Below are 23,265 nucleotides of genomic sequence, written 5' to 3' on the forward strand. Positions count from 1 at the left end.
TCTTCGAACGACTCCGATTAATATTTACACCCTATCGTGCAGAAATGTATTTAACATACACAAAAACCAGAAATTGGCTTCGTCTTTACACCTCAAGAACTGCATACAGTATCCCAAATTACGAAAAGAGTGTGTGAATTTGATTCGAGATTATTCCAGTAGGAATTACTCATCACATTTACAAAGAAAAACCGATGTGTTCATTTGCATGTCGGACCGATAGACACATGGTATATTCGGCGAAAGGCGGGGAGGCATCTGATGTTGTATTCATCCGCATTATCTGTCATATGAATTAACTACTAGAAAAATTCTTTCATGGTATATTATTTAGTGTAAGTTAATTGGATTTGCCCACAACTATAGTAAATAAATCTAATTTTGCGTATTCGTGGAATTTATTTAGATATCAACTTATTTGTTAGTGTGAAATTTTGGGTGGTTTCCGCTCTGCGGATGAACACATGAGTTTAGCAGCTACGGCAGTACAGAAAAGCTCCACACCTGGCGTCTGGGAGTGTGTACGGAGGGTCACTAGTTGATTGTTAGGTTGCTCAGTGCAGTGCGGATATTTGTGGGATTTTTCTGTGGACAACTAGAAAGAAATTTTTGGGATCATGGCAGATAGTGAGAATACAGAAACACCAAAGGAGTCCAAGACCGAAACGGAAGCCCCAGCCCCAGAAACAACAACAACGCCAGCAGCATCAACAGCAGAAGAACAGCCTGCTGAGGAACAAACAACTGCTGCTCCTACTAAGGAGATGAGGGCTGTTGTGCTAACAGGATTCGGCGGTTTGAAAAACGTCAAAGTACTTAAGAAGCCGGAGCCAACTGTTGGGGAAGGCCAGGTTTTAATACGAGTAAAATCATGGTAAGAGTTTTAATCTCATCTTAAAAGGGCGGGCAGTTTTTCATGTGCTATTATTGGAATGTAGAATACTTGTCTTAATTCTCCCAGTTAAGAATTCCAAGAAATTATTCTTGGCTGCAGTAAATCTCCTTCTCATAAGCATATTTTTCTAAACATGCTTTGCGCTATCAAGTAAACAACCACAATATTGATCCTAACCTTAGCTTAAGGAGAATATTTTTAGTGAAAGCTACTACTGAAAGCTAGTACACTCACAAAAGTGAGTTCTAAAAATTACTATTATCCTCTAGTAAGGATGACAAAAATACCATCATTTAAATATTTGGCTTTAAAGTTCTAAGAGATAATGAAAGTATGATATCGATCTTTCAGGGAAACTAGTGGAGAGTATTGGCGCCACTTGGTTATTCTCTGGGCATTGGCTGTCTGTCTAGGTCTGTAGGAAGCGGATGAAATGTCAAAAATCGATGCATGTGCTACTAACTGCGGCTAGACTGTCGCTCTGTGCGTCTGTAAAATCCTAGAACGCAAGATACTATAGCAAGTATAGTACCAGGAATAGTTAATTTCTTAACATGTAATTGATTATTAAAATCATGTTATTCCGAAATCTCCTCGGATAGGAGAGGGGCGTAGGCTTCTCCTCGGAAAAATAATGGAAGCCCTGACAAGACGAGGCTGAATGAATCAGCGTAACTGATTTCTGTATATTCCATATAACATCCTGTCATAGCCGAACGGTCTACTGCTGACTTTCGGCATAGCTATTTCGTCTATAGAAGGATCACCGAACAAAAATTGGTATAACAATGCAAATTGGAAAGAACCTCAGTACCAACACTCAATTTTGGTGCCGGCATTAAAACTCGGTGGCTTAATAATCGGATTTCAATACCTCATGAACTGAGGACTCGAATTAACCTGTAATAAGTTGAATTGCTATTGTCAGCAATGCAGCTTATTGCAGAGTTAAACTAAATATTCCTTCAACGTACAGTATTAGTCTTAAGGGGACTAGCTCTTATTCCAGCATAGTTCTTTACCGGTGTATCGCTAATCTTGTTCCAGTAGTTCAGTGTCACGTCAGGAGCGGAAGCGAACTTCCGTTGCTGGAATAGAGCACGTGTATAACAAGTGTTGTAATGTTACAGACCTCGAAGTGAGTGAGGTGCTCATCATACAGCTGATCTTTCCTTGCTGAAAGTGCTATTATAGTGAAAGCATAATTGAAAGCTCCACTCTTCAGTGTTACTTAATTTAATATTAAAAAATTAAATAGTTTAATTTTAAATATTAAGTGAGTAGGTTTGAACTTGGCTAGTTGAAACTAGCCATAGTATTTAATGAGTTAAGTGCAGTAATGTTTAATGTCCAGGAAATTGGGAGTTTTCAAATGCACCTGATTTGAAATATCAAACTTATCTATCTAATTAGATAACCTTGATCTTTGGCTGCCTCCAATCATTAAAACAGACTGACAAGACAATATTAAGAATATCATCTTAGAGGCTATTTCTTCTAGGAGTTCAAAGGATAAAGCCCTGTTTCTTCTGCATATGGAGAGAAACTTAGGTGTGGACTGCAGTGCTTGGAAACTAGGTCTATTTGTTCACTAGATTGAACTAAATCTTTAGTAGATAAGAGAACCTCATCTACTAAAGATTCTTTGTTAGGTGAGACCAGATCTTGGATTGGGTTTCTCATTAAGTTACCTTTGGGAAGGGTGTCTTGAGAAACAATATTCCAAACAGAATTGGAAAGCACCAACAGATGCTTAAATTACAGGCCTGGTCCAGACCTTGACAAAGTTTCTTGGCTCTGACTTTTTGATAGTAAAGTTAAGACTCCTAGTTGAAAAATTAACTATAGCTTCACACTTCTGTGGATAAGAGAAGTTATCTAATAATTATAACTTAAAATTCTATAATTATAAGACAAAGTTGTATGTCTTAATTTAAATCTTTTTAAGTTCCATAGCTTTTTTACTTGTAAGAGAAATATTAAACTAATAGGATATCAAAATCCCAAGACTGAGCATCTAATATGAACAATTTATCCTTTTTAGAGATAAAGCTTGCTCAGGGATTTTCAAAATCCAACTTCACCTGATGTTTTCTTGTTAATGAGATCTTGGCAATAAAAGATCCAATGTGTATTGGATGAGTTAACCATTATCATGGGATAGTTTCCAGTTATACTCTGGAGCACATTCTTTGGAATCAAGACTGTCAGAATAGACAATGCTGAATATTGTTTATGGCTAAATTCTGCAGTTAGAACTTAAATCCTCGTGCAGAAAACCATGTGAGGAAACAAATTAGTATTTTCATACTAATTATTATATTCCTATAGGATCATTGAGTTTAGTGTCAATGTTAACTACAATGTTTTGTTTTTTGTAATTAACCAAAAATTGATATTTTCTTGTGTTTACTAGAAATTTACACATGGCCTAAGCTAACTTCTAAAGTACTAGAGATACAGTTCTATGATATGCATTTTTTTGTATAAAGGGAAATTAAATTTTTTGCAAAAAGAAAAGGCAATTTTGTAGTTTACTGTTTGACTAAGGATAACAATTAATTCCAGACCAGTTAGTTTTACTTCTGTTCCTGGGAAAATAATGGAGCCACTGGTTAGATGCATTGCAGTAATAAATCAGACCCAGAATAGGTTTGTTAAGGGGAATGTCATCTGAAATGTGATTGGATACTATGACCTAGTTACAAAGGAACTAGATATCAAAATTGATCTTGATATCATATACTTAGATTATGGGAAAGCTTTCCACACTAGCATGTGGAAGACATGCTATCCAAATTGTAGTGTTGCATTAAGGGAAAGTTGCTATGATGGGTGAGTGGGAAAAGATGGTGGTAATCAGTGGATGATGCTTTTTGTTGACTAATGTTAGTACTAATGTAGAGTCCCCCTAGGGTTTGGTGTTGGGTCCATTATTTTGATATATTTATCAATGAAGGTATATAAAGGTTAATGTCAGTGTGCAGATGATACAAAGGTTGGCAGGGTTATTGATAGTGTGCTACTACAACAGAATCTAGAAAAGATGAGCTGATAAGTGGCAACTCAACTTTGTCATTGACAAATGACCCATACTGCATATGGGTAGAAGTAACCCCAGAGTAAAGTAGCAACTTTGTGGTACTACACTTAGGGTAGTAGAAAATGAAAGATGTGAGAGTAAGTGTGCAGTCAGATATGAAGTTTTCTGAGCAGTGCAGACAGGCTGTCAAAGTAGGTCATGGGATATTGTCAATGATATACAGGAATTTTCCTAGTAGGAAACGGTGATTATCCCTTTGTATAAGGCAATGGTCAGCCACACCTTGAGTACTGCATACAAGTCTAGAAGCCTCATTTTAGGCAGGATGCTTGAGAGAGTACTAAGAAGGCCAACAAGATTGAGAACAAAATGGTGGCCATACCAAGAAAGGATTAAGTTCTGCAAATAGATGTGTGAAAATTTGCCTTTAGCCAATGGGCTATTGGCTGTTAAAACAAACTTCTATCTATTGTGGAAGTTGATAAATTAGAGGAACTGGACATCCATTTAGAATGTGTGAAAAGTTTTTTTGGCTAATGATACATAAGCTTGCTTTCTTGTATCATATGCCTCTACTCACACTAATGCTAAACCCTTGATATTAGTGAAAATAACTGCATCCAGTTCCCCCTGGTATAATTGGACTCCTCCCATGACTAGAGAAGATAACATTCTTAAATCTTGACATAGCCCTGGTACCAAGGCTAAATTTTCTTTGGAAATGGTCCTAATAGGTTTTTAATTTGCTGTAAAATGCCTTTTTTATAGCATTTAAGTTAGTCCCTAAATTCCTGGACAGAACATAAAACAACTTAGTTTATGTATCAATTTATGACAAGTCTTTTTAAAGTGGCATCTTTAATTCCAATTATTTCTGCTTGGCTTAAATTAAATGATCAAATCTTTGATGCTCATTCAACTTTCCCTATACAACATGCAAGTTTTCACTCACATCTACTGTAGGCACAAACACTACTTGTGCAATAGTATTACAAACCTCATTAGAATAAATTAATCTTGCTCTTTAAAAAGCTTACTCTTTATGAGTTAATATTGAAGCAAATGAAACTAGTTTGCTGAATTCACATGTAGAATGTTTTTAGCCAGTAGTGCATCATTAAATATAATGCATGACTAAGCTTGTTCATTCCATCTGGTTTATGACCAATATTTGAGTGCACTTGCTTGGTGTGTAACTATATCAAGTTATTAAAAACCTTAACTTGAAGGTGTCTAAGAAATCTCATTTGTCCAATTCCTTGGTTATGGGATCTTCCTATACAAATTATCTACTTTATAGAATCTAGGTTTTATGGACATGTTCCAGCCAGGTCCCAACTTAGATATTTAACCCAAATTGATATTTGCCATGATCCTGGACTCCTAGATCATTTAATCTTTTCAAAAGAAAGATTACCTTTTTTGTTTGGTAAGTGAAGTCAACCTAAGACCATACCTGAACCTTATCATACCACCCCAAATATGCCCCTAAGATCCAGGGACATATTGGGGGGGCAGAGGCATATATCCCTTTTTTAACTGTGCATATAGGTTTTCCTAGGTCAACCAAAAAACCACCTAGGTCATACCCTTCCAATGATAGTTGGATTACCATACAGCTTTGATTTTGAAAATTTCAAATCAAGTAGCCAAACTTGATTGGCTACTTGATTTGGTTTAGTTTTTTCAGTTATATAGAAAAATGACTTGATGTGAAACAATACCAGCTGCAAATTTATAATTACTAGGTATAAATTTCCTAGCATTATATAAATAAGTAAACTTGTTCAAACATCTAAAATCATTGGCAAGAATGCCAGATGAAATGAATTTTTTTGTGCTATAAAGCAGTTTGCTTGAGCAGTGTTAGTATAAGACTGCTAATTTAGTTTTGCCTTTAAATTAATCTTGACACTAAGATTATTTGCTCTTAAATCTAAGGGAATAGAAATTAATCATGGTTGTACCAATGATCTAAGGGTTTGACATGTTGCTTTTCACACAAAGCAAATTCTATATTTTGTATACTACCACAATAAGTTGGTTTAATTGGTATACTCCTTGACTAGTATGCTGAACTTTTAATTGGTCTGTTACCAATTAAGGTTTAAAGGACTAGACCATTCTAACTAGGCAAAAGGAATATTTTTAGGTAGCTTTACCCACTATTTTGAACATCCCCATTTTTTCTAAACATGGGTGTTTCTGATGCCCCTACAACTGTCTCAGGGTTAATAGCTTGACATAAGCTGGCTTATAAATTGGCTGGAAGTCTAAATGCTACATTAACATTTAAAGGGCTTTAAAATTTGGACTAAATTTATTGAAATAGTCCTTTATGCCTAATCACTATTCTTGAAAGTACAACTAGCTTAAAAGCAGAAACTGAGGTGTGCTCTACCTACTTGGTTTTTAAGTACTTTGGGTAAATATAGATTAAAATAAGTTCAGTGTATATACAGCCATTTCAATCTATAATCAATCTATATTGAAAGTAAAGAATTCAGCTCTACTCAATTGTCTATTAAATGAATAACATGACCTAGGAATAATCACAGCTTGTTAGATTAACTAGTAACTTTCAACTGAAGTTGCCATTTGTATTCCTGTTAGGATTTGGCCTTCTAAACTCTAGCTAGCATAGAAAAAGCTTTGCTAAGCAAGCAATAAGCTTTATCTAGAAACCTAGTTTCTTTTGATTTGATCTAAATCAATGATAACTACATAATTTCTATATCTGAGAGTTGAGCTGTTCAATGCTTAATAGCTAGCTTGCTTAGAATAAGATGCTACTTTAAGGTAATGTCTTAATGTTATGTATGGTTTAAATAACATTTGTCTAGCTTAACCTGGTCAGTAAAAGCAAAGCTATCTCTACTTAGTAACAACCTATACAGCAGTAATCTAGCCATTCTTTAAACTTTATCCCAGGAATTAGTTTATTTCTAGAGTTTACTTCTAAATAGATTTTCAAGAAATCTCCTTACTGACCTTTGTCTAACAAGGTGAAATAAGCTATTTAAACACAATTAAGTCTTTGTACAGAGATCTCTTCTCAATAGAAGAGTCTAAGCAGACTTCCTTGCTTGTGACACAAGGAACTTTCTCTTTTGAATAAAAAATTAAATAATTTGTGGTCCTTCCACGAACCAAATTTAGCATACATATGGCAATTTTATATCTGGTCAAGCTCTTCTAAAGTAGAAGCTAGCTACTAATTCCTCAAATTGTGAAGCTTGTTATCTGTTGTTGCCAACTAATTAACTTGGTAAATTTGGTCTACAACTTTCAAGCTTGCATTAAATGTTTAACCCCTTTATTGAATTTCTGAAATCCAGTTTTCTCTTTTCTAGTGGGTTAAACTTTCTAGATCTAATGGTTAGGCAAGGAGCTGTGGATAACCTTCCTAAAACACCTGTTATCCTAGGTTTTGAGTGTGCTGGTGAAATAGAGGCTGTAGGAGAAGGTGTATCAGATTTTCAGGTTTGTATTTTTCACTCTTTAATTTCAGAAATATTTTTTACTCTTTTAATAAACTAATTAAAACCCATTTTCTTTTTAGGTTGGAGACCATGTTGTAGCCCTATCAGAGTTCAAAGCTTGGGCAGAATTAACAGTAGCATCCACAAAATATGTATACAAACTGCCATCAAACATGAGCTTCCAAGATGCTTCAGCTGTTTTAATGAACTTTGTTGTAGCATATGCTTTATTATTTGACATTGGATGTGTAAAGGAAGGATATTCTATTCTTATTCATTCAGCTGGAGGTGGAGTGGTAAGTTATTGAACTTTGGTGGCTCTAAACTAAATATTTAAATTTGGAATCAACTTGATTCCAGTTTTTGATCCATTTGAACTAAATTTATTTTGTATTAAATGCAAAAGTTGTCAGCTTTTACCTAGAATTAATTCTTGGATCAGACTAAATAGCTTTTCATCCTATAAAATCCTCTGCCTTCTATATGTCACTTATTTGGAGGACTGAAGTTCTGCTTGGTCAAATTCTTAGCCCCTATATAAAATAGGGGCTGTGGTCTATTGAATAAGTAGTTTGGTTTGATTTCAACTCAATTTATTAAAATTGAGTCTTCATGTCAGATAAGACTACTATCTGGTAGTTACCAATTAATGTAATTGGTTAGTAATAACCTTTGCATCTATTATACAAGCTAAAAATAGCTGGTTTTTCTCCTTGGTTCTCAATTCTTTTGGCACACACTTAATGTTTTTTTAGCTGTTAGCTAATTCTAATTTCTTTCAATAACCAAGTTGCTAATAAAATAGCTTTATTCAAAGCTCAAGATAGCTAAAAACCTTTTTTATTTGTTAGATAATTTTCTTAGTGATCTTTAAATACATTCAAAGTGCTAAATTCCCTATTAATTATAGGGTATGGAATAGTATTAGTTGTAGTCTACTTCTAATAAGACTTGAATTGGTCTGTATTTAGTAGTTTGCTATTTGTAGCTAGCTACATAAGATTACTTTTCAAATCTATTGATTTTGAAAATCTTGTCTAGACCTCCTGCATAAATCACTAGATATTACTGATATTTAGTTTAACAAAATGGATTTAGCTAACCAAAATTTCAAGTTATTGAATAGTAAAGTTTTTTGCTAATTTGAAGACTAACTTCAATTTATTTGGTAAACTTCTATTTCAAGAATACCTGTACCAATTTCCAATCCTAAAGAATTGGAATTAAGATGCTTCTTGTAACCTGAACCAGTAATATACCAAGGCTTTAAGCTCTATAGTAAAAAGAATTTAACTAAGATATACTGATATCTTAGTATTGAATAAATTCAAACTGAGATTATCCTCCTTAATAGGAACTAGGTATATGAATCAAGCAACTAAATTTCTCTTGAACTGATTCCATTAAATACATTGCTTGACAATTAGCAGAGTATTTTGGAAATACTCCACAATATAGTAGAAATTTCCAAAACCAAATTTAATGATAGGCATACAAATACAGGTATCAAACAGAAATCCCCCACATTATAGGGGCCTACACCATGCAAAGTTTTGCCTATAAAAATAGGTTGCAACCATAGCTTTCCCATTTTGACTTGTGTGGGGATAGCCACACCATCTAGTACTCAGGGTGGAAAGTCATTGTTTAGATTCTTTCAGATAGTAGGCCATTGGACAACTTTTGAAGGCAGCACAGGTGGCATGTTGACTTAATGTCTCTAGACTCTGCACTAGAGAAGCAGTTTCAAGAGACAGGATGAGCTGGCAAAAGTCACCCAAGGACTACATCAATCTGAGCAAACTGCTATCTGGCTCTGATGGGAATCCTACCATGTTCTGTCTCATGAGGTTGCTGTGGCCACAGGTGAACACATTTCCAACCAGCCTTAAGGCTCAATTCAAGTGGACAATATGCAAGGAAGCAAGTGGCTTGTATCCTAACCCCAAACAACTGCAGAGCTTGTTGAAACTGATGCCATAAACATGTGATTTGCATCCCTGACAAATGGGGTACAGTTCCATTCTTGGAGTATGTTTTAGTCTACAACTAGTCTGGATCTTATTTCCTCTACAGAAAAGGAATGCATTACCACCCCTCCATGTAGAGTGGTAAAGTGGAATAATTATCAACAGCTCTAACCTTTAAGAAGGGTAGCATAACTACAGAGGTACTAAGAACAGTTCCTTGAACTCTGCAACTTAGGGTGCAGTTGGCCTAAGCTTTCTTGTGCACACCACTGCACATAAGAGCTCAATGATGGGAGTATCAGAAAACATCTGACTGCTGTGATCATTACAATCACCAGATTGGCCATGTGTGGATACCCTTGGGCATTGCATGCAGACAGCCAGCTTTAATTGCTTGGTGCACTGGTGGAAGAATTAGATTTGTTGCTATAGAATCTTATCAACACCCTTGTATCAAACACAGTTCTCAACTGTCAGCCAATTCTTCCATTGGAGGGATCATATGCTGTACTGATGTCACAACTATTTAAGCATCTTGTATCAACATTAATGTGACCTTGTAATTCTTATACAACCCCTATAAATGTCCTTTATAGCTGTCTGAAGTTTCACTGTCCTAATTTCATTGTTAATCTATGGTACAATGACATACCAAATTGTCCCACTTAAAGTTCTATTAATTTTTTTTAAGCAGCATATATGGAAAGGTTTTATAATTATGTAAGCAAAACAGGAAAGGATAAGTGATCAATTACTTTTTATAAAGATTCCTAATATAATTAGGACAACAATATTGTGCTAAATCCCTGTCAACCCATGTGACCAATAAAGGATTACAGTAGACTAAATTTTTAAAAAACAGGTAAAGAAGCATTTTTAAATTAACTTGTTCACCATTGAACTCTAGCTTTTTTCCCAAAGCTCTTAAACTCTGCATGACTTAAGTGATACTCTTCTCAAACTTAAGTACACCAGGATTATCACTTCCTGGTTGCCGACCGGGCTAGCCGAGTGGGTTAAGTACCTGCCCGGCAACCCAAAGGTCACAGGTTCAATTCCTGCCTCGGGCTTGGATCAAAGTACTGCAAAAACCTTGGGAGGTGCAATATGGCCACAGAAGCCGATGCGCCAACAACTACCAAATCAAAAAAACTTTCTGGTTAACTAATTTTCAACTCAAGTCTTACTTGGTACTAAGACTGCTTCTGGACCTTATATATACAAGGTGAGTCAAAAGTTTGCAACTGTAGCAGTAAGACTTACAATGTCAATTTTACCATTTTGGCATTGTACCCCCCAGAATTGATACATTGATCACAGAACTTCTGGTTCATGATGCTACTCAACACTTCCTGTAATCCATCTTTATCCTCATGGTGTCTTTGAATTGGATATTCATTTTGGGGAACTAAGTTATGGGAATCAGGTGAGTTAAGTTTTTTCCCTATAACTTAGACATCCTCAAATGCCTTAGGACCCTACTATAGTTGTATGGCAGAATAATTCAATTAAAGACATCAGTTGGCATGTACTTGATCAGATATTGATGGGTTCCTTCACTTGGACTACATTATTTCCAGGTCACAGCCATAAACCTAGCTCTGTCCTCTTATAATTTTGGAAAAGTTTCTGGCCTATGCTTTCAGTTCCTATACACACTGGCCTTTTGTCATATATGCAAACAGGGCACAAACTTGGCAGCATTTGCTTGTTAATTTTTCAGTATATCCTAGAATTTACCATATGGACTGATGTTTATCATTGGTTAGTCACCATCTTACATGATTTTATACTTTGTCAATTATTTCTATTTGATAAATTATTTCCAGGTCACAGCCTTCCATGTCTTAATTTGTTCTACCCTTAGCATTATAAACTGCTTGTTTAAGCATTTTATAGGTATAAAACTTTTATATTTGCTATTCCTTAGCATCTCTTGTCTACAAGATGCTCAGAAGCAAAATTAAATGCTAAATATCCTATTGCTGCAAGGCTTTCTACACAATTCTACCAAATTTTAGTTTTGCACTATTAATAGCATACCATATATAGTACATATGGTTAGTGCTCCATATAACTAGTGGCTTTGGCTTAGACCTTTTCTAGGTCTAGATATTAATTTATAGAATTACCTATAAATATTCTTTTAAGGCTAAGATTGTGTTCTCAGAACTTTTCTACTAGAAAAAAGTTCTTTGATATAGACTACTCAAAAGATTTTATAGAAAAGTGTTTACTACTAGATCATTAATAATCCTTAAATCTAAACTGTTTCTTATTTTTACAGGGACAAGCAATAGCACAGTTGTCAAAGACTATACCAAATCTGACATTAATTGGAACAGCATCTAAGCATAAACATGAGAGTTTAAAGGATGACTACAATCATTTGCTAGATCATAATTCAGATTATGTACATGAAGTCAAAAAGTAAGTTACATTTACTAACTTGAAGCCATATCTTCAATTAAATGTTACTCATTAGCATAGTATATAAGATGCAGTAAGGTTGACTTTTTTTATTCAAAAAACAAATGGTATATTAGTTCCATCTTTACAACAGATGGTGGTACAGATTGTCCAGTAGACTGACTGGCTATAAGTACCAACCAGCTTAATTAGTATTAACACGTGATATTTATAATAGAGCAAGCAAATACCTACTTTCTTTAAAGTAGGGAAAATCTAAAACCAACTTTATGGTGATGAAACATCAAATTATACTAGTGGTTTTAATGGTATAAGCAGTTCAAAGATGGATGTGGGCTCTTTGCAATGAGGACACTTGTAAAAATTCAGAGAATTGTGCCAAGAAATTAGCCTTGGATTTAAAGAAAGGTCTAGGCAAATTCTTCCTTGCTGTGGAGGCCATAAAGTTTCATGGTAGACATCCAGTCTTGTCAAAACAATCTTAATTTCCTCTCCAGTATTGTTGCTGGAGGTTGGTGTTTCAATACAACCCAGCAACAGTTTCATTGTGCAGTAGACTTCAAAATGAAGGCCTATAAGCTTTTCCTTTATAGATGTGTAGGATCAAGAAGATAATTCCTATTTTAATAAACCTCTTGACTTCTCAAGAGGCTTCTACCTGAAGGGAAGTTGAGCCTGTTATATGTACAGCTGCTTCAGACTACTAAAGCAAGGCTGCAGTTATAAAAGAAAAACAGCATTGTTCTTATTGCATAATGCCCTTATTTATTCACTTGTGGAGATCTGACAAAACAGAATTTTATAGGTCTACTTCACCCTTCTCTAGCATCAGCAGACTTTTTGTCCTTCCCAAGGTAGTCTTCCCTCAAAGACTTCAGGATCTTGAGGGCAAAGAAAAGCAATTGCCAAAAGTGAATATCTTTGGATGTCACTCTTTTAGAATGGTATAACAACTTTGCTTAATGAAGTAGGATTACCCTGGATAAATCTTTTGTCACAGTTAATTTGCATGGTGTATTAAGTATATTTTTAATACTAATATACTCCAACTACCTGCTCAATACCAGGTTGTTACCTTGGTAACAAACTCTGCTAGGGTTTTAACAATAGTGAATCTTATACTGATTCATCTAATAAGCAAATATCCAGCTGATATAACACCTATGTGGGATAACTCAACTCTGGTTACCAAAGACATTTTGGAACTCCTATTTCTTCAGTTCTAGTTCTGTTAACTAGGTTTCATGCTATCTGCAAAAGTACAGTTGAGTTCCTTGGGAACACTAAATCCTAAACAGTTGAATTAGAAAAATATTGCCTGATCTAGCAAAAACATCCCAAGTCTATATACCAACCTGGCCAGTTATCAATCTAAGCTGGTGGTATTATAGCCATATAGTATAAGGAAGCCACAATGCTTTTGCTTCCCTCCTTACATCATTAACTATACAATTCCTTTAATTCATTCAAACTGTCTGATTCATCTACCTGTTCCAGCAATTTGTTGGCTAAACTTCCTCTTGCCCTATAACTTATGCCCTCAAGTTCTGGAATTCTCTAACAAATTCCACCTTCATTTTACTAACTGCTCTCTGAGCACTAAACCTCAATTGGGTTGCCAAGCTCTGCAGCCCAGTCTCTCCCCATATGGTTGTCATGAGTTGCCAATCATTGGATGCTCTCAAGGTTTTTTCAGATGATGATCTCAATTGAACAGTTTCAAATGTAGTCTCTCACTTCCTTCACAGTAGACCCTTCTCTCTATAGGATAATGCTTCCTAAATTATAGGACAGTGTGCTTTCCTGACTGCCTGTTTATATTTACTCTGAACTTTATCTCTGCCCATAACTTCCATATCCCTTTCTTCCTCTGTTTTTAATTCAACTCCACCCAATATATAATTTGTTGGCAGCTATTCCCAAGCTGCTGCATTAAAACATAGCTGCCATTTTATCATAAAGGTTCACTACTTGGTAATGAACATTAATTACTCTACCAATATTTAAGTTATTGGCAAATTTTGACAAACCCTTCCATCATATTGGCAACTCAGACTTCTGAAAATGAAGTGGTCAAAGAACCAACTTTTAAGACCCACTTCAGACTTTACACCAATCTGAAGAATCCATTAATCACAACTTTCTGCTATACAGCCCCATCAATCTACCTTGATCTTTCTAGTAATCATAACATGTTCTAGTTTATACAGTAACCTCTTATGTGAGAGACTTAGCCAAATGCCTTAAATCCAAATAAATTGCTATTTTTCTCTACAAATAGCTCATGAGTAGCTATGTCACACTAAGTTAGTGAAATGTGACTTTCCTCTAACAAAGCCATGTATGGTATTAAATATTTCTTGATTGCCTCTTAATCAGTACTAGGATTTTCTCTACCACTAAAGTCTGGTTATGGTTACCAACTTTACTCATAGAACTGCCTTTATTTATTGGGCATAACTGGCCTTTCTCTATTTCAAAGAGATCTCTCCACAGTCCAAAGGTACCCTCATAATTAACTTCAGTGGTTCAATACACTTTCTGGTGGCCTCCTGAAAAGTCACTAGGTATGTCATCAACTCCAGGAGCCTTTCTTGCACTTCATACTAGGAATTTATTTTTCCCTAATAAACAGCCATCTACAACTCTGACACTTCTAATTTCATGACAACTTCTCACCATTCCTTTTCTTCAGTAAAGCCTAAGTATCTGTTCAGTTCATCAGCTGGGTTGTCTGAGTACTTGCACACATCTAGTGCACTAGGATCTGATTTGCTTTTCTTTGTATTCACATACATGAAATTCCTTGTGCTGATTGCTGGCTTTCTTAGCTAGCACTTAACATTAAGAGGCATATGATGCAAGCTTATACAGCATCAGCCATAAAAAAACAAGTGCAAAAGCTCTTCTTGCATTTGGGCCTTCTCTTGACAAGAAACATGATACCACCACTTCTATATCTATTAAATATATCATCCATACCATAGTGGAACTCTACCCCCAATTTCTGGGTAGTACCACATTATTAGCCTTATGTCAGCAGTGGTCCTAACCAGGAGCTCAAATTCAGCCATGTTATTGACAACTCTGGTCATTGCTGTAGACAGTTGACTAAACTTTTAGTTTACTATCCTGAAACCCCCATAAAGTTTACTTAGGCTTGTTTCCCTAACTTTTCACTTCATTTGAAATGTTTCTACCCTCAGAACATCTTGCCAGCATTGGTTATGGCAACATTCAATCTTATGTGAATGAAAGCATTCATTTACCCCATATTAACAGATAATTATGGATCTTTAATACCCTTCTCCCTAACTACCAGTTTTTCTGTACTCTGCTGGTATCCTCTGATACTAGCAAAAATCCTTGTCACATTCATTCAAATGAATGATATTTCTACAAAATATTCTTTCTATTTACAAGAGTAGGTCACACTGACAATTCCCTAGTCTTTCAGAATATCTTATCTAATTCACAAGCCTCAGCATTTAATCCCTTCTGTCTGGGCAGACCTACAGACATTCTTACCTAACTTGCCAAATTTTTTTTTTCTCAGTGCAGTCCATTTATCCAACAAATGGTCAGGTTATTAATTTGATATTATTAGTCCCCCACATAAGTAATAATGCTCCCTTTACCCCAAGATCTGATCTATTGGTAACATCAGTTGTTGCTCCTGGCAAACAGTGTTAATGGCATATGTTTCAGTTCACATTAGGCATTTCCCCTTGCTGCACACTTTGCAGCATTTGGATGCTACAAATCTGGAAACTGTTTCCAACCAGGTGCATCATTGATATTGTACTCTATCAATGAAACTCCTTGCAGACTATCAGTCTGCAAGGAGTTTCCTAATAACTTATGCTGTTTCACAAGTACAGACATTTCCAAGAATGTAAGTATAGGTGATTCATGTCAGTCCAGTTTTTACCTATGGGATAAAGTAGAGATCTGAAACCATCCAATAACTAGAACCAGTTGAGTCAACATCAACCTGTATCCCTCTTGCTAAGGTCAAGGGTTCATGCTCCAGATCTAGGCTTTTTTTGTTGACTAAAGGTGGATCTACTACCCATTAGATTAGATAGGCTATATGCATGTAATAGTAAAGTTACTTTACTGGGAGAGTAACTGCATTTCTAATATGCTTGATATAGTTATTTGATCAAAAATATACAGTGGCATTTGTGTATCAAGCTTAAAGATCTTAAATATCAATCTGTTTACACCTTTCTCTGAAACTTTGAGTAAATTCAACTAAATATAACTCTTCCAATTTTTATGTTGGAAGCTTAAAGCAAGCTTTTTATGGAATTTCTTCTTTATAGAATTTCTCCTCATGGTGTCAACTTGGTCTTAGACTGTCTTTGTGGAGATGATGCCAACAAAGGTTATAGCCTCTTAAAACCAATGGGTCGTTATATTCTTTATGGTAAGCCTTAAAACTTATTTTGTTTTAATAGTGTGTATTGCAAGTAAATTTGAAGAAAGCAAATTATTTAAGTTAATTTCAATATGGACTTTAACTAAAGATATTAAACACTAAGTTGAATTTCCCTAAATGCTTTTGCAACTATGCACACTGAATTTGAAAGAAGCAAAAAAGTGTTTGACAAACATGTAAATAGAATTAATTCAATTTTTTTATTTCTGGCACAGGAAAAATTACAAGTGTACAAACAGTTTTTTACCTCTTGAGCATTGCCAGAATTAGCTCTCCAGCTGATAAGCATGCCACTGTAGAGACTTAGAAGGGATTCTTTCTCTGCGGCTACAGAATTGACACTAGCAACTTCATTACATAAATGTTTTGGAAACCAGCACAATGCTTGAACATATTAAACCACCTGTTGTGCTTGGCTTGGAGTTTGCTGTACTTATCCTTAATGTCTTCATAGATGTTTTTGCTCGAATGGCCATTGGACTTGGGCACTTGTTCTGAATTTTCCATCCATATTATTAATAGCTTTTCCATCTTCAATTTAGCACCCAATCACTGATCTTAATGTGTTGATCCTTTAACATGTTCTTTTATATGCACACTATCCCTTAAATAGTATTCACTGTTGAAGCAGCAAGACCTAATTCATTATTTAATAATCATTTCTAAATAAATTGTTTCCTAGCACTTGTACTTTCCATTGGTCCCTTTACCATTGTAATAAGTAAATAGGAATAAAGAGAATATTCTGAATTTATTTGTTTTTCATGATTGAAGATTTCAGTGAAGGGAACTTGTTCCACCATAATGTAAAAACCCACAATTCCAGTTATTAATTCTTGATTAGACCAGGGTTTAAGCCTGTGACCACTGCATATCCCTGGAGCAATGTCACCTTAGTTACTAATGCTCCTAAAAACCAAAAACTAAAGTTTGCACTGGCTGGCAAAAATTTACATAACTTCAATTTCTGTAAGTAGAGTATATAAGCCAGGAGTGCCTGTTTAGTGAAGTCAAACATCTTGTGGTACTTACCACTGCAAAGACAAGGGTTATTTAATCTTAATACAAAACTGCAATTTTGTAAATGCAACTAATTCAAAGAATTGTGGGTTGTTTTTCATATATGCTTTTGCAATAAGCAAAGCACTGGTCTTCAAGATCACTCACTGTCACAAAAAACCACTTGACTTATAGATGAAATACTGGTTTCCTTAATCATTGCCAGGTGGTTTCTTGGACAAGATATCTTCCCTGGTCTCAATACCAGGGGGGTTTACTTGTGCCTCTGTAGCCAGGTGGGAAGGAGCAGCACTGTGTAGCACACTTCTTGATTAGACCAGGGTTAGAGCCTGTCACCACCAAATATGGAGGATGCAACAAGGTCAGGGAATGACCACTGCATATCCCCAAGCAATATGGCCTTAGTGGTTGATGCTTCTAAAAAAATAACAATAACTTGTGCCCTGTGGGTAACATTTTTACTGCATGTGTTGACTTAATGTGTAATAAGATTAGTGTACTTCTATGTGCTATTAAAATAGCATAAAAAGTAAACTGCACTAGAAGTTTTCTAGTAAGATCTCTTTCTAGTGTTTAGGATTTACCCAAGCAACTCCTTAATTGTAGAGTTGCTTGGTTGGAGGGTTGGTTCTTAATTTGGGTTAGTTCTTCTTTAAGAACTTTTTTTTTTTTTTTCCTACAGTTAAGCTTTCTCTAGAAAGCTTTAATAGGAGCTATGGATAAGATTTTTAATCACAAAGGAATTTGGATCAAAAGTTTTTAAAAAATGCTAAACAAAATTAATGGTTAAACTAAATCAACTAAGGAAGGCACTATGAACCTTGGTCAATCTCTACCAGTTGCCCTAGAAGCAACTATCTTATCTTATGCTATATAATTAATACCACATGCAATACCTGCAGTAATATTACCAACAGGCTAGTACCTGGTATCAAGGCTATAATCAGAATTCCCTCATTCTCATCTATCAGCAGCTGGGAAAGTGCTTTTATTTACCTATATATAAATGTAATCTAACTAAAATTAAATTGGTTAATTTTTGGAATTTATTCCATAAGTTTCAACAATTATATAGTAACCCTTAGTTTCTGCCATCCAGTTCACTGAAGTAAAAAATACCCATGAAACATTGTACTCAATTATATTTCAGAATCAGAAATAAGTGTAATGAACAAAGACTTTGAATATTTAGGTTTTACCTATGCTGATCAAGAATAAATAGAACATTCACTAATAATAGCCTGAGGCTATTGGGTTGGCAGTCTTATCTCTTTCTTAGTTATAACAAGAAAGCAAGCTTATAGCATCAACTAAAGTTGTACCAGTTGTAAAGCAGGGGCTCACTGTAGTGAGCATTGTAAGGTATATATGCAATGCAACCACTTTTGAGTACAAAAGAGATCTAAGCTTTTTCAACAGAAGAAATTACAGCATTTGAGTTGAATAAAAGCCAGAGAAGGTCCATCCATGTCTTCTAACATTTTCCTAGAAATGTCCAAGTGAACTTGGAAGAAGTCATAGAAGTTGAAAATGAAGAGTTCTAAGCCCAGTCATAAACAAAAAAGCCAAAACAAACTACCAGAAGTACTCCAAATTATTCAACATATAGCAGGTATAATACAAAGCAGGAGCAGCAACAGGATTTTAAGAAAAAGCATCCATGCACAGTTAAAATGTACATTCCTGGATAATGATTTTGGTTCAATATGTGATTGGCTTTGGTTCAAGAACAATGAAGATTGTAGCAGCACAATGACAATTTCCAAATGAGGATATAAGTCAATGTTGGCCTGTAACAGCTGTTGTGGCTCTCAAGAACAGTGATTCCAGCTCTTTAGAACTCAAATGAGTTTTAAATATCATCTGGTGCCACAGCAATTACAAAATATAATGTAATATCTCCAAGGCTCTCATTCATGTAGATTTATCACCTGTGGCACTTGTATGGTCAATACAAGATTCTCAGTCAAATGAAAAATCTTCACCTAGTTAAGTTTCACTTAACTTCTATGCATGCTCAACAATTTTATTTCTTCTGTATATCTCAAAATCCCATGAGCTATCCTGGCAGCATGTCTATATTAGTCAATTTTCTGACTGCATAATTCCCACAAGTCTTTCATTCTCCTCTACCCTGAGTGTAGTGCCACACTGGTATGTTACACTGCAGTTTCTGCTACCCATGTGCAGTACCTTGCATTTGTCAATGTTAAATTTCAATTGCCATTTCTCAGCTCATCAACCAATGAATTTCCTAAAACACATTGCAGTAGCTCACCATGATAACTGTATCATCTGCAAGCTTAGACATTAAGCTTGATATACCTTGATCAATGAATATTGAAAGCAACAATGGACCCAGCACTAAACAGTAGGAAATTCCACTAATAATATTGCTCCATGAAGAGCAGTGCCCATTGATAACTACTTCTACCATTTAACCATCTCTTTATCCATAGCAGTATCTTGTCCTTAATGCCACATTGCTCCAGTTGTACAGCAGTCATATGAGCAGTTTGAAGTCTTCCAGAAATCTAAGTATCAATTTATTTTTTGCATCCAGTTCCTTTGTCATTGTATAAGTTACCTATCAGCTTGGTTAGACAAGCCTACCCCTTGACAAATTCATGCTGTGATCCTATTGTTCCCTTTGAAGCTAACAATTCTAATTACTCATGTTGAATTGTTATATCAAGCTAACAATTCTAATTACTCATGTTGCCTTTTGTTCTGCCTTTATGAATTGGGATATACAGTTGGACCTCTATAAAATTTATTATAAAGATTTTTTTACAATAAAACATAAATTCAGAAATAAGTGGAATGAATAAATTTAACATCTTAAAACAATTCATTAATAAATGACTACTTGCACATGTATTAGTACTTTTTTTAACAATTGTCATAAAATATTTGGTTATTTTTTGTACACTGGATTCTACTATTGAATGGGTTAGTGCCTTTACATGTTTTTTGTTCAGTAGTGAACTGCCAGTCTATAATTGGCATAGTTTTTAATTGCATCTCATTATGAATAAGTAACACTTCACCAGTACACTATCTGTTATTCTCAGCAGATACCATCATGCTGAGAGTAAGTACCATTGGCTTTCTCCACTGGTGAAGTGTTACTTTTGCTTATTCAAAGCAGTGCAATACCTTGGTGACTCATTGTGAAGGTATTAATAATGAGTTGCAATTAAAACTATGCCAATTATAGACTGACAGTTCACTATGAACAAAACATGGTGCAAAGGCATTAACCCATTCAATAGTGAATCTTCAAGTCCTGCACTTGATGCAAAAGAATCAACTGGATTCTACTGTACACATTCATAAAAATGTTTGCATTTGTTTCTGTTGCATTTTCTTTTCACTGAAGTCCTATGTAAAGTTAACTAGCTCCAATGTTTCTTGTTTGGAGGGCTTAATATTGCCCTCCTTGTCTATATTGGCACTGTGTTCTTTAAATAACACTCCAATGTTGGAATAACTCATATTTGGCTACTAAGACAAGTCCTAAATCTGGAAGAGTTCTCTTGGAACTCTTCCCAAGATTGCTCAATTTCTTTTAGTTCATCCCTCTACTGTTAATTGGAATTTTAGATATACCTGCCTTTTGCAAAACAATTGTTTGTATATCTTGACTCCACTTTCTCCAACTCTGATCTGCAAATCTATAACAGAATTAGTTGGTCTCTATTCTCAGCATAATTTTTCTCCCTCAGTATGTGCCTTTGGTAGGCATCAAATTCTTGATAATGCCTTGTCCATTGGCTACAGTTTAGATGAGGTATTCAGAGGGAAGAAATCAAGCTTCACACTAATTTCAAAATTAGCAAGTGGACAGGGCAGTTGTCTGTGATCAACACTTTCTGATTTCTTTCATCCTAGCAGTTTAAAATCTGCTGCTCAAATTTCCCTCTTAATCAAAAATTGTTTTAGTCAAGCTTAAACAACTTTACTGCTTTGAAACATTGGTTTTCTTTTGCTTATTACCAAAGCTTCAGTTTTTCATTACCAGCCATATTTTTGCATTACCAAAGAAGTTCTCTTTACTATTTTTATCACCTTTTAAAAATCAGTGCCTTGTTTAGAAAACTTCAATGTTTCATCAATATTGAATGTCTTTGGGCTTGTATTCCTCCATAATGTCTTTCCAATGGGTATAGTAATTGCATTTCCATTCATAGCTTTTTTGAATAAGCTATGGCACTCTTTTAAATTTGTCCAGAAAGCCCCAACTGGCTTAATGTTTTATGCCCCAGAAAAGGTGTACTCATTACCCTTTTATTAATGGCCCTGATTTTGGCATGTTTTAGTCTCTGATTAACTTCATCCACTTAAACTACACCTTCACAAATGCATAATTTTGCATGCTTCTGACATGCCTGTTTCCTCAAACAGTTTTTAAATTGAACATTGTTTTTCAGAATAGTTAACCCTACTAACAGGAATAGCAAATTTTAAAGCATTTAACACTAATTTGCACTTCCACTTTTTCACACTATGCTCAAGTATTTCCTCCTGGACACTAAGGTTACTTGCACATCAGCTAAAACAAAACTGATTTAGGGACCACTTTTACCTACCATATACAGATTAGTGAAAGTGGATGACTTTCTTTGAAACAGTCATCCACTTTCACTAATTTCTAGGAGAAAGGAAAATCACTCTCCTAATTCTCTAATAATTTTCTTAAGTAGAAAATAGGTTGGTCAGTGTTGGGAATATGCCATAATCTCATCCAATGGATGTGGATACATAGATAGCAGTGTACCACTGCTGCTTAGTACAGTAGTGAATAGGTTTTACTACTTTTTAGCCATTGCTGAACAAAGGCTTTTCTATCCCATGCCATGGTTGGCCAGTTTCTTCCTGCAGGGATTTTTGGGCACCACTAATTGTAGAATGTTTTTAGTTCTAATTCATGGAATTAATCCTTTTAGCTCTTAATCTGTGCTTTCTACAGCATCAGTTTTTATTGCCTTAAAGGCCAGAGTTGTGAACAATGCATACCTAGTCTCAAAGTCAGTTCATTATACAGAAACAATTTTCAATGTGATAACCAAGGCTAAATCAAAGTTCATGACATAGCAAATTTTTCTATGTGGAAGTTTGTTAGAGGTTAGACTGTATTTGCACTTCTGTAGTCCATAGGGACCTCCCTAAATCAAAGGATGCTCCCATAATTATGGCCAAGGGTTTGCTTACCTCCATTGCTGCCTCCCTTAATATAATTGGATTGATTCCAGGTGCTTTTTTTCCCTCAGTTTCTCCACTTTGTTTTGTTATTACAAAGCTGCTTAACTCCTTGTTATAGTTAAACTTCTGGCATCCTTTAGTCTAAGAAATTCCATCAGTGAATGTTGATGCAAAATACCTGCTCAATTTGTTCACAACCTAAGCAGGATCAATAGTTCACCCATACAGTGGCCCAATGTGATTTAACCCTTTTCTTATACTGTAAATATAAGCATAGAAAGTCTTGCTGTTTTTCTTTGCCAGAGACTTCTCATCTGCCTTAGCTCTCCTAACCTCCTTTTGTCTTGATTAGAATAATATAATCTATAGGTTTCTATATTACCTGATAATTTATATGCATCCCAGGCACCTATGCCCCATTTCAGTAGTTCATCTGACATCCATTTAGGTCTAAGCCTTGAGTATTTCTTTGTTGGTATGAAATGTCTGGCTGCTATAAAAGTCATCCAAGAAATCCACAAGCCTTGGCAGTGAGTGATCAATCCACAAACTCCAGTCAACATGGGGAAAGTTTATCTCCCATTATCAACATTCTGATTTGCTGCCCCATTATTTCCCTGTATAACTGTTTGGTATACTCATCAGTCATTAGGGCTATAACATTCAGTCTTCACTCCTTTTATTACTTGCTACTAATTCATCCTGCTGAATTGCTTTCAAAGGTACAAGAAAAGTGCTTAGCAATAAGAACTTATATTAACATGGCAACTCCTGTT

The 23,265-nt window shown here is 35.2% G+C and overlaps 1 protein-coding gene across 1 annotated transcript in view; it reads left to right on the forward strand.

Moving 5' to 3' along the window:
- Positions 1-498: 498 nt before the first annotated feature.
- Positions 499-23,265, forward strand: part of LOC150090014 (putative NADPH-dependent quinone oxidoreductase VAT1L) — a 29,885-nt gene continuing 7,118 nt past the window's right edge. The window contains exons 1-5 of the mRNA XM_090389711.1: positions 499-874; positions 7,292-7,421; positions 7,501-7,716; positions 11,678-11,820; positions 16,149-16,252. Coding sequence (XP_090245837.1) covers positions 618-874; positions 7,292-7,421; positions 7,501-7,716; positions 11,678-11,820; positions 16,149-16,252 — 850 coding nt within the window. The 5' untranslated portion in view covers positions 499-617. The remainder of the gene's footprint in view (positions 875-7,291; positions 7,422-7,500; positions 7,717-11,677; positions 11,821-16,148; positions 16,253-23,265) is intronic.

The sequence above is a fragment of the Mastigoproctus giganteus genome, chromosome 2 (genome assembly GCF_048544385.1).
Source record: "Mastigoproctus giganteus isolate SK-2022 chromosome 2, ASM4854438v1, whole genome shotgun sequence".
NCBI classification, from domain to species: Eukaryota; Metazoa; Arthropoda; class Arachnida; order Uropygi; family Thelyphonidae; genus Mastigoproctus; species Mastigoproctus giganteus.